The sequence below is a fragment of the Morone saxatilis genome, unplaced genomic scaffold (genome assembly GCF_004916995.1).
Source record: "Morone saxatilis isolate NCDOM2014 unplaced genomic scaffold, NCSU_SB_2.0 Contig22, whole genome shotgun sequence".
Taxonomy (NCBI): domain Eukaryota; kingdom Metazoa; phylum Chordata; class Actinopteri; family Moronidae; genus Morone; species Morone saxatilis.
The window spans coordinates 10,830,679-10,842,144 of NW_023339785.1; the positions used below are offsets into that span (position 1 = coordinate 10,830,679).

At 40.3% G+C, this 11,466-nt stretch overlaps 1 protein-coding gene across 1 annotated transcript in view; it reads right to left on the reverse strand.

The window, feature by feature from the left end:
• The window catches only part of zdhhc9 (zinc finger DHHC-type palmitoyltransferase 9), a 27,227-nt gene that overhangs the window by 5,718 nt on the left and 10,043 nt on the right, over nt 1-11,466 (reverse strand). The window contains exons 4-9 of the mRNA XM_035669845.1: nt 7,916-8,074; nt 5,872-6,009; nt 5,370-5,418; nt 3,802-3,904; nt 325-428; nt 76-184 (exon numbers count right to left, since the gene is read on the reverse strand). Coding sequence (XP_035525738.1) covers nt 76-184; nt 325-428; nt 3,802-3,904; nt 5,370-5,418; nt 5,872-6,009; nt 7,916-8,074 — 662 coding nt within the window. The remainder of the gene's footprint in view (nt 1-75; nt 185-324; nt 429-3,801; nt 3,905-5,369; nt 5,419-5,871; nt 6,010-7,915; nt 8,075-11,466) is intronic.

Genomic DNA, 11,466 nt, shown 5'->3' on the forward strand with positions numbered 1-11,466 from the left:
GTGTGAAGGGGGAGGGTGTGTGTGTGTGTGTGTGTGTGTGTGTGTGTGTGTGTGTGCGTGTGTGTGCTTGCTCACTGTGGTTTGTGGCACTGGGTTGCTGCTGCTGGAGGAGGTGGAATAGGGTGCAGCAGACGTTGCAGAAACAGGCGAATCCTCCTGCATCACTCCTCTTCTGTCCAAGACGCTGGAGAGCGAGACAAAGCCATCAGTCACTAACTGCATCCTGCTCGTTATTCGCCAGAATGAGGTGTAGGAGAGGGACAATTGTCTAATCTATCACAGGCACTGATACAAAACTCATTGATAGCGCTGTGAAGGAGTTACCTCGGGTACGTTGGGCCACAGAGCACTTCACAGCAGTTTTTGATGATGTTCTTGTGGCTGTATGGGTTCTGGACTCTGTTCTTTCCCGACCAGGATCCTTTAATCTGGGCAAAACAAAATGCATCACTGGAACTTCCCAAACCATCAACCAACATCCCTAACACATCCTCTCGCTCAGCTCTCTTTCAAAAAGACTTTCTCTCTGCTTTATACCTTATTCAAAAGCATAGTTCCATTTTTAGATGTTATTCCCACAGGCTTGGCTTTGACCTACTGAAAAGGATCTTGACGGGGATTTAATGATTCCTGGTTTAATTGGAACTCTATGTGCCAACGGGTGCCAACAAGCTACAGCTACTACAGATTAAAACAACTTTAATAATTCATTGAAAAATCAGAGAATTCACAAAGGATTCCCCCAGTCCTGCCACACTGTACTCTCAGAAATATGCATTATTTGGCTGCTACCAGGAGGCATATTTTAACCCCTAAACATTCAGTTTCGCTCTTTTGTTTTCCTTTAAGAAGCTTTAAGAATCATACACATATTCTGTATCAACATGATTCATATTTATGTGTTATAGTGAGTAAAATACTTACTTATTTTACTTTAACCTGGTGCTTATTATGACTAAACAATTTCTTCAAATGAAAATATCTGGATGTTCTGTGCATCATTTTATAAACTTTTTTATTGTTTCATGTTGATGCAGTCAATCCGAAATGATAGAAATGTTCATAGACTCATCAGCATCAGAGAATAGAGCATCAATCAAAGACAGTAAGGTACAGTGCTAGTTGTAGTAAAAATGTAAATAGAATATTATAATAATTTCTATCATGAAAACTAAACCTGATTTTAAGAAGAACTGCATTAACAACAAAGCAAATCGACTTTATATTTTCTATTTAAATTTTTTTCTTGCAGAAATAAGAATAAGAGAAAGTAGATTGATAGACTGACTTATATAATTGACCCCTAAACTAAACATAGTTTGGCTGCGCAGCATGAGTCTGTACTCACTGACCCTCCCGCGAGTCAAAAACAACAGCTTTTTTTTTTAGCTGCAGTAGATATAGGTCAACAGTCTGCCCATAAGGTACTTCAGTACTGCAAACCTACGTGTACTATCTGTGTGTGTGTGTGTGCGTGTGCAGGAGACACAGTTGACAGAGCATGTGTTATCCTATGGGAGACTAGAGCAGCTACAACACTCAAGGTGCCTTTTCGTTTGCCCTTATTCCACCATTTCTATCTTCCTCTTCTTCTCCTCCTTCTCCCTCTCTCTCTGTCTCTCTCTCACCCTCTCCCCCCCACCTTACAGCAGTATTTCTGGCAGTGTGCCCAGCCCCTGCAGGTATCGATGCATCTATTATTAGGCCAATCACAGATATTGAAACGGCCGTGCTGACAGCCATTGTTTCAACTCCTGGAGCAACATTAAACTGTAGGTGCACATTGCACAGCTTCATTACTGATTAAATGAAAAAAATGAGGCCAGCCATCCCACAGGAAAGGAAAAAGGGGAATAATAAATTAATCATTGCAACAAAGTATGAGTGCACTCTCTTGCTTTCAGCCATCTAGAACCTCCCACCTCCAACATCACTGCTGCTGCTGCTCTCCGCTTCTCGTCAGAGCCTCTGCAGTCAGATCTGGACTAACCAAACCTTCAATAACGTATACACACTGTTAATGCTAGTATACACAGACACAACATACATTACTCTCTCAGTGGATTCATCCACCTGCATCACCGCCACTCATCTTCTGCTCTAGATCAGCCTGAGTGTGTGTGTGTGTAGTGACTAAATAATGACTCAGTGGTAATAAGATCAAGCAATCAATATTTTTTTTTTCCTCATTTAGCCTCACAATCTTCTTCTAAATGTAGCTGACAAGTTGAGAGTCAGAATCCAGCTGGTCTTTTTTGTTCTTATGTTTGTTCTGTTCTTATTTCAGCTCGCACCTATGATTGGTTTTTATGAAGAATAGCAGCTATTCATGCATATTTTTAGATCATTAGACTATGTCGCCTTGGTGAGCAGAGAGGAGTCCAACTGCTGCTTTTAGCATTCAAAGCATTTAACAGCCAATTTGTCATATGGCTCAGGCTGAGCAGAATAAAACCGCGCCTGCTGTATTGGCCACATTCCCCCTGTGAAGAGATTTTTGGTCTGAGTGTGGCAGAGCTGGATAGAAAGAGGGGATATTAACATACTAAAATACAGGCAGAAACATTGGTCAGCTCTATTTTGCCTTGTGGAACAAACAAATGTGACATGCAGTATGTCTTTGTCTCTGTCGTAGCTGCAGTTCAGTCAAGATCTTGTTTTCTGACAGACTGTTTTCTTTTTATTTGAGTTTGAAACACTTGCTGTATTGGCTTTACTTTAGTATACAACATAATAGTCTTGTTTAACAAGCTACAGTTTACCAGTCCCCTGTCCTTCGGTGCTGGACGAGGCAGTGCCGTTGTCAAGGAAACAGCTCTGTAGTCTTAGAAATTGTAATGTTTACACCTCTGTGATGTATGTTTATCTTTCCAGTCACGTGAAGGCAGGCTGTCCGATCACAACATTTAAAGACATATTCTTAAAACTATACTTTACAATTACACTTATGTAGATATAATTTTAAAACAAATAATCTTAAAACATGTGTCACACATCTAAGGATGTTCTTATTTTTATCTTATCTGCAATTGATCAGTGGGGTAGGACTTTGTTCTAACATGACGTTTATGGTACATTTACTAGTGGTCTGTTTAGGTCAATTAACACTGAAGCGTTTTCCTTCTTGAGTTTAGATTGTTTGGAGGGAAAATAACGGTGAAATTCGAGTAAGCATCAATCAGAAGAGCTAAAAGTGCCTGAATATTTGGGTCAGATCTCCAGTATTTACACTTCATGTCAACTGGATATCTACAAAGCCAAGTGCTACCTGGAAGCATGATGTTGAAAAGGTATAAATGCAAGTGTGTCTCTTTATAGATAGTTGTTAGCTACAAAGCAAAACTGTTACTATTGCAAATAAACAGATAAGGTGGCATTTTTGGCAGTTAACAAACAGCTCATCACCTGTTGGGCTTTAGTTTACATGAGCGGGTCATCCACTAATCAGAAGGTTGCCGGTTTGATCCCGCTGCATACGAGTGCAGTCCATTTACCAAGACAAAAAAAGCCTAGTGCCTAAACCTAAGCCTAAGTGCAGTTTAGCAGAGCATGATTTTGCACTTTCAACCACTGTAAATTACTTTACTGATAATAAAGAAAACTAACCAAAGAATGGATTAATCATGAGTCATTTACATAAAGACATAAACAAACCAGATCCAAAGAATTGCAGCATTGAGCCACATAGTATGATTCATTCATGTGACAACAGCATCTGTAGTCATGTGCAGTTTGAATGGACAAAAAAGGCACTAATGTCAGTGAACATGTTTAACTGAACATGCAGAAAGATGCACTTACATCCTCATTGGTGGTCTGGTTGAGAGAGATCAGGTAGGTGTGGAAACCGGTCAGTCCCACCACTGACCACAGGGTGAAGAAGCACACCAACACCTCGAGCACAGTGAACTCAAGTTAAGAAAACAGTAACAGATGTTTCCTGCCTGACACATGGTCACTGATTAAACAGTGGACAGCAGGTGACGCAAACTAGAAGACAATTATGTAACATGATTAAAGCCAGTGACGGTCAGCGAAAGGAACCAAAGTCTAAATAAAGTATAAGGACAAAGGCGGGAGGTTTTTATCCGTTTCATTTGTTACGCCTCACGGCCCTCAGTTACTGTGGCTATGCCTGTCAGTCTTTTTGTTCTTGCACAGTACATACGCAGTTTTTAGGAGCAAAACTGTGGCAGACGCATCATCGAAATAGACAAAAATATCTATCCAGTGATTGTTGATTTTGCCGGCTGAAATGATAAATGTCACTAGCATATTTTATCAGCTGGAGCAAGTTAATTAAACCAATGCTAGCTGCAGGAGATGGTTGACAACGCTATCTCTGGCTGAATGTTTCCAGCTGATTTGTTAATAAAACAACATACATGTTATTGTGCTAAACAGCTGGGACTAGGAAAGTCAGCATCCTCATCAGTTAATAATGGAAGATGGTCCTTTGATTGCAGTGTAGCGCTATTCGGTCTGAGTGATATAAGTATGATCAGGAACATTTAAGATCAGACTAACACGTTTTAACATGACACTGTTTGGAAGCACAGTACACAACTGTTTGTATTTTCAAACAGCATGCCATTATTTAACCCATTATTCTGAAACCTTAATAGTCCAAAAAATGCCCAATTGTCCGCCAGTTTTTCTGAAAACAAACGCCCATCGCTGTGAAAAATACATACAACAACTAACTTATTCTGCCTCGAACCATTAACTTTCCTAAACCTTTTGGTGCCTGAATCAAACCAAACTGCAACCGTTTCACAACATTAACCACATGTTTATTATTACCACATTGCCTTGGTGGGCTTTTGTTTTCGGGAATTTTTCAGATTATTGCCGTTTAGAATAATGGGGCCATCTCGGGTAACGCTGGCCAGGGTTGCTAAATGTTCTCAAATCCAGTAACAACAGAAGAAAGACAAAAAAAACAACACAGTGTATGAGCTAGACAGTGACTTTAAAAAAAAACTACAGCCCCAATAAACTAATGTCGTTAGCTATGCTCCTTGGCCTTGGAAGTAACACTCAGTTATGTGGCTATAATTAGCTGGACGTGCTAATGGCTGCAGCTTCCGATAGAGCAAATTAACACTAATCCATTCCTCACACTTTTGCTCTTGCGTTTTTGGTTTTGGAAAGGCTACAAAATCACATCATGGTGTTAAGAAATCCAAAGCTTAACAGCCCTGCTGTTTCAAGTTACAGATGCTAAGATATTATTGTAATATCACTGTTGGGGGAGGTTTAGGGAATCTTGATGTTTTTCATTTATCTGTTCTATGAAATCTGGTAAACATCGCACACACAGCAGCTGTTTTTGTGGTATATACTGTGGTCAGAGCTTAAAAGGATATGTTCCAGGTGTTTCCTTCAAAGTGTTCAAAAAGCCATTATCCACTGAACCTGTGAACATAGCAAAGAGAGAAGTTATAAAGGAAAGACCCACTGCTTCCTTATTCAGTTTTTCTCAACTGAAACTGGCACAGTTCTCACATATAACTCCAGTATTAAGAGAACAAGCCCAGAGCTAATTATCCTGACTAGAAAATCGTGCTTCCTATGTCTCTCTGTCTTTCCGCTGTATGCGCTGGGTAGAACAAGGAAGCAGTGGGATGAGGATAAAGGAGGAATCATGTCAAGCTGTCAGTTGCTGCTGGGTGTCATGTCACACTCCAAGAAAAGCCTGGTCTGAATTAGGTCATAGTCTTAGCATATGTGCATGCATTTGCATTTATGCTAGAAGCTGCAAGCGAGCTTGTGTCAGAGGTTGTTCGTCCTGTGTTTCCACATTCTGTTAGCTATCCGTGTATCCTGTCTGTTCCTTCCGGTCGGACAAATGACTGACAGGATACTCACGCATGACCACATGGACGATGTCAAAGGTGAAGATGTAAATGGTGAGCAGGGAGAGGGACATCGTGAACAGGTAGAAGTATCGGTAGTTCCTTTTGCCCACACAGTTGCCCACCCATGGACAGTGGTGATCAAAACGGTCTGTGGAAAAGAGAAAAGGTCACAGTATTAATATGAAAATTGTAACAGAGGTTGAACACCAACTTTATTTTGTGTTACAAACACATCAGTACCAGCTGCAGTCAAAGACCGCTTTGTGCATCAGCTTCTGTAAACCTGCAGTCTAAATATAGTGATCACTTCCTCTATGCCTCTCCTCTTCTATAATTTGAGCCAGAGCCAGATGAAAAGCAAGGCAGGGTCACACGGACAACAGAGGTAAACATCGTGCTTTTTTCTTTTCTCTTCCCAGCAGCATGCACACAGCTGCACTCCCCGGATGGAATTTCACAACAATATAAGTAAACACAGAGGCAGAAACATAAAACGTGAAGCAGCTTGTAGATATAAGGACAAAATAAATGGATCATTTTTATATTTACAGACTAGAAAAGGAACCTATTTTAGATATTTTTTTTCAACGTTAGAGAAATGGCACTAGGGATGGCAGTGTCAATTGGTCAGTCAGGCATTTGATCCAACACTTTTATTCAGACTGAAATACAATTAACATGAAGTTTTAGTACAGACATTCAATGAACATGTATTCACTTTGGTGATTCTCTTGACCTTTCATCTAGCACCATCAGCTGAATGTTTCAGAGTGTCTGACACTTTGGTTTATGACCAAACACCTGAAGAACCAAAGACACTGTTTGGTGCAACATAACAAAAGTTTAACATGGTAAATATTATACCTGGTAAATATCAACGTTATCATTGTGAGAATTGCAAGACGCATGACGTTAGCGTTCAACTCAAAGCACCACAAAGCAGCCTCACAGAGAACACGGCTGGAGACTGTGTCGTCTTGTCTAAATTGCACATCGATTGCAGCAGGACAATAATCCTCTGTGACGTTCACAAAATACGAATGTCAAAACCCTCAAGTTAAAGCTAAAACACTTCACTAGCTTAATAAATCAAACTGAACTGCCACTTTGACATGAGAGATGAACAAACATGTGTGCAGTAATTCAGAGGTCTGGAAGCAGACTAGCACATTAACCCCGTTTTATTTCAACTCCCATTTGCTACATACAGAGCTAAAACAACTGTCCAAATACTCACTATACTGCACATCAGATATCTCATAATATATTAACCACAGAAGGCCCTGGGCATAAACAAATATCATTTGTGAAATGGTTTGGCTGTTTTTTTAATTATGCTGCATATTCTGTGAGAGACTTTAACCGCTATAAAGTTAAGTCAAGAAAACATATGACTGCAGTAAAAGAGGGACTGAGGCATGCTGCTGTGTCATGCTTGGACTATGTGTGTGTGTGTGTGTGTGTGTGTGTGTGTGTGTGTTTCTACAGCAGGTGGACACAGTTGAACCAGTGTTCACAATGACTAAGCGCTTATTCCCTCACTGAGCCTCCACTGTTTCCTCTCATATCGCCTAAGTCTACGCTCCCCTCAGACACATTCCTCAATCATCAGAAGCCAAATCACTGTTATTCTACAGGGTTGAGAGATGACACAGCTACACACACACACACACATACACACACAGCTACACACACAGACACGCACACACCGAATTCAGAGCATATTCCATAAAAAAAACACTCCTTCTGAAGTTTCTGGCCCATTTTGTAAAACTTTTTCACCCTATGTTCTTAGTCTAACATTTATTTTTAAAGCTATGATTTTTTCAATGATTTGATCATTGTGACAAATGAATGCAGAGAGGTAATTAAGATCAAGGCATCAGTAATAATCATAATGTCAAAAGGGTTTTTTTTCCCCCACAAAACAATCCTCACCTTTCTATTCCTGAAAACCTGAAATAAACCAGCTTCAATGAGCTGTCTTCTCACTTTGTAAAGCCTTTGTTTGAGCATCGTGAGAACTCATGGCAGTTCAGATTACGTTATCTTACCGACGCAGTTGTCACAGATGCTGCAGTGAGATGCTCGAGGTGGTCGGAAGATCTTGCAGGTATAGCAGTATTTGAGCTTGACGATCTGGTTGTTGATCTGAACGTTGCGGATTCGAGGTGGGGGTCGCTGCCCCGCGGGGACGTTCCCGTTGGCGGCCTCTGGGGAGACAAAAAACACAACATTCATTTGTAGGTGTTGGCAGTCTTGGTCACACAATAAATTATTCTAAAAAGGTGTTATCTAATCGAAAATCTAACATAACACCACAGATGAAGTCCTCAAAAATTAACAAATTAACACCTCTGACAGTGTTTTCACAAATAGGTACAATTTCTAGCAGCCCTAATGCAAAGGACTGCATTCGACTGTGCAGGTGCTCGCAGCATTGTGTTGCTGCTGTATATTTCTTTAACGGGCAGTGAGAAATGTGAGATTCAGTGACAAGGACAAGAAAAAATGAGACGTAAATCTTGACAGCTGAACCTTGAGGATGTCAGTGAATGGCTCGATACGGTATTGATGATGGTGGATTTATGTGTAATCACTGCTGAGCTGTTAATAATATTTATTAGCGACACTATAATGCAGTGTCCTGCTCTATTGGGGCATCAACCAACCTTCCTAACACTGAGATGACCGTATTTCACAGTCATATCTTTTGTTTCTGCAGTCACCAACTAAGGAGGAAATTCTCATGCATTCACTTTTCTTGGCATTCCAGATCTTTCTGATTATGTAGCACTGCAGGAGCCGAGAGGGTAGAGAGGCTGGCTAATGACCAGAGGGGTTGCAGGCTGGAATCTCTCAGGAGAGAAACTGTTCTACCATTAACATGCTGCACTGGGACAGTGTGAATGTGGAATAAATGGAAAATACCAAGCATGCTCATTTGACTTTCTGGGGATATATTAAGAAAAAAGTGGTATTTGTGGGAATTAAGTTATCTGGGCTGGAAAAGTGGTTCAGAAATGAGTAGTGGGAAAAAAATCTACATAAACTAAGCGGCATATTTATCAATTGTATAAAAGCTCTCAATGAACACGCGTTATTATGTAAAACAAAACTGCACAAATAAATTGTGCCGAAACCATCCAAAATACAGCCACAGACGCAATGACTGTGAAATCTATTTTATCTGACATCCCAAACGCTCTCCATTATGAATCTACAGGATGTAGGATTAGTGGCTTTCAGGATAAACCAGCGGAGAATAAATTAATGAGTCATCACTCACAGGGAATGATGCTACTCCCTCGGGTAGCAAAGCTCTGTCTGCTAGTGGCATTATATATTCCAAGAGGATGCCTCTTCTCGTATTAGCATTCCCCCTCGGGACTAGTCGCTAACAGGCTGAGGGGATAGAGCATCAAAGCTGCGGCAGCTTCATCAACAAGCCTGCCTCAGCCTCAGAATAAGATCAAACATCCATACCTGCCTCCTCCGCTGGCTGTTTTCTGCCCACACTCAGAAACAACCACCCTAAAGCATTAATAAACATACTGTATAAGAGATATACAGTCAGAGTTGGATGTAGGTTGTGAATTAAGGGATTCATTCTTAGCTGCAGTAGTGCATTTGTTTCAGGAATCAGGAACAGGAGAAACAGGAGGATGTAGGGTGAGGTGATTTAAAGGAAGAGTTTGAAGTTTGAGTTTGTTTTTAACTGAGAATTAGATGAGAAGATTGTTACCACTGCACAGTGAATGTGAATCTACCGCAAGCAGTCGTTTAGCTTAGCTTAGCACGAAGACTGGGAACAAGGGGAAACAACTAGCCTGGTTAATAAATTATATATTAACAGCACCTTTTTAATTTAGGGATTTATTATAATGGACTAAAAACAAATCATATTCAAGTCCATCAGATGATTTAAAAACATATTAAGATTCACTAGTTGTTTAGTGCATTATACATTTTGTTGGTGAGAGATCTAGATCACAGAATATGCCTTTAACTAAAGCTTCATTACAGGCCAATCTATAACCATTTACATACTGTAGAGTTTGAGGAAATATTAAGAATAATAAATTGTCTCACAGGCTCTCCTTTTTTCTTTGATAAAATTGTAAATTAAATATCTTTGGGTTTTAGACTGTTGGTCTGACATAACAAGTAACCTTGGCTCTGGGAACTTGTGATGGGCACTTTTCATAATTTAAAAGACAAAACGATCAGTGGAAAACATAATGGACACATTTATCAATAACTAAAATAATCATTAGATGCAGCTCTATTCAAATAAATAATTTACAATGAGATTTCCTAATATGAACTAGATGCAGGAGCTGTACATTGTCCACCAGGGTCATTGCGGCCAGAGCTGGTCTCATCACCAAGCCATTGTCATCAAGCAAGCACTATGAGTCACAGTCATGATGAGAGAAGCGCCAACTGCCAGCTAACGCATTCTCAGAGGACTGAGTGCCTCAGCCTTGCTTTTACAGCCCTCCTCTGTCATGAGCTGAGACCAGTCTCCACCCATGCCTCTTGACTAGAGTGAGAGAGAGCATGAGTGATGGCTGAAGGACACCGTGAATCTTTAACAGAGACAAAGAGTGAACACTGAGGAGCCGCACAGGCAGACAGGAAGGGAGGGGATGCAAGGAGGGCTGGTGTGGAAATATTACAAAATAAAAGCTTATTCTTCCAGATATAAAGAGAGTCTGGACAGCCCAGTGAGTTGACATGAAAAATAGAAAAATGCACTGCTTGGTGCTTGTTTATCTTTTGTTTGCCAAGGCTGTGTTGTCATCATTATACGGTATATGGTTTGTTTTGTCTAATGAGACAAAAGGATCCCCTGTAATGAATGTGTGTTAGACCGAGCTCTTCATCCAGAGATGAGCACACCCAACATAAAGCATATGAATAAACCAACAGGGCTGAGTCGGTCTGATCAATGCTTCACTCGCATATATACTGAAATATTTATTTCTCCAAAATACTTTCACTTGAGTTACTTCCACTTCATTTTAATCCACATCTCTGGATGTCATTTTATTCAACGAAACCAACAACCTAGATGATGATGTAACAACACATGAACTGTAATAACAATTCGTCCTCTTGTTCACTTAACATTTGAATGGATGTAGATAAGGGATTTGCTCCTGGTGGCATTATCAGTGCTGATTGGAAATAATAGCTATGCACACTTCAAGGTGAGGAGCTGGACTGCAATCACACTAGAGGAGGTGAGAGTACTTCAAACTTGGCATAAATCTGCAGTGGATCTGAGCATTATTACTGAAGGTGCATAAATGTGGGTGCTAGTGGGAAGCCATTTTTCTAAAATTATCGGCATTAATTTGACATTTGGGCAGATCAGCCATTACATACTGTACTTTATCATATACAACCATTGTATATAGCTAAAATCCCAGGTTCTGTAAAGGCAAAATATTCTATGTAAACGTCCATTGACATGTTTAAAGGCGTAGCCATAAGGATGTCATCGTGAATTAGAATGTTCACTAAATTTACTGAAAAGTCCAGTGTGTAGGATTTAGCGGCATATTGGTGGCCTTGAATGGCCCTATCTAGAGCCAGT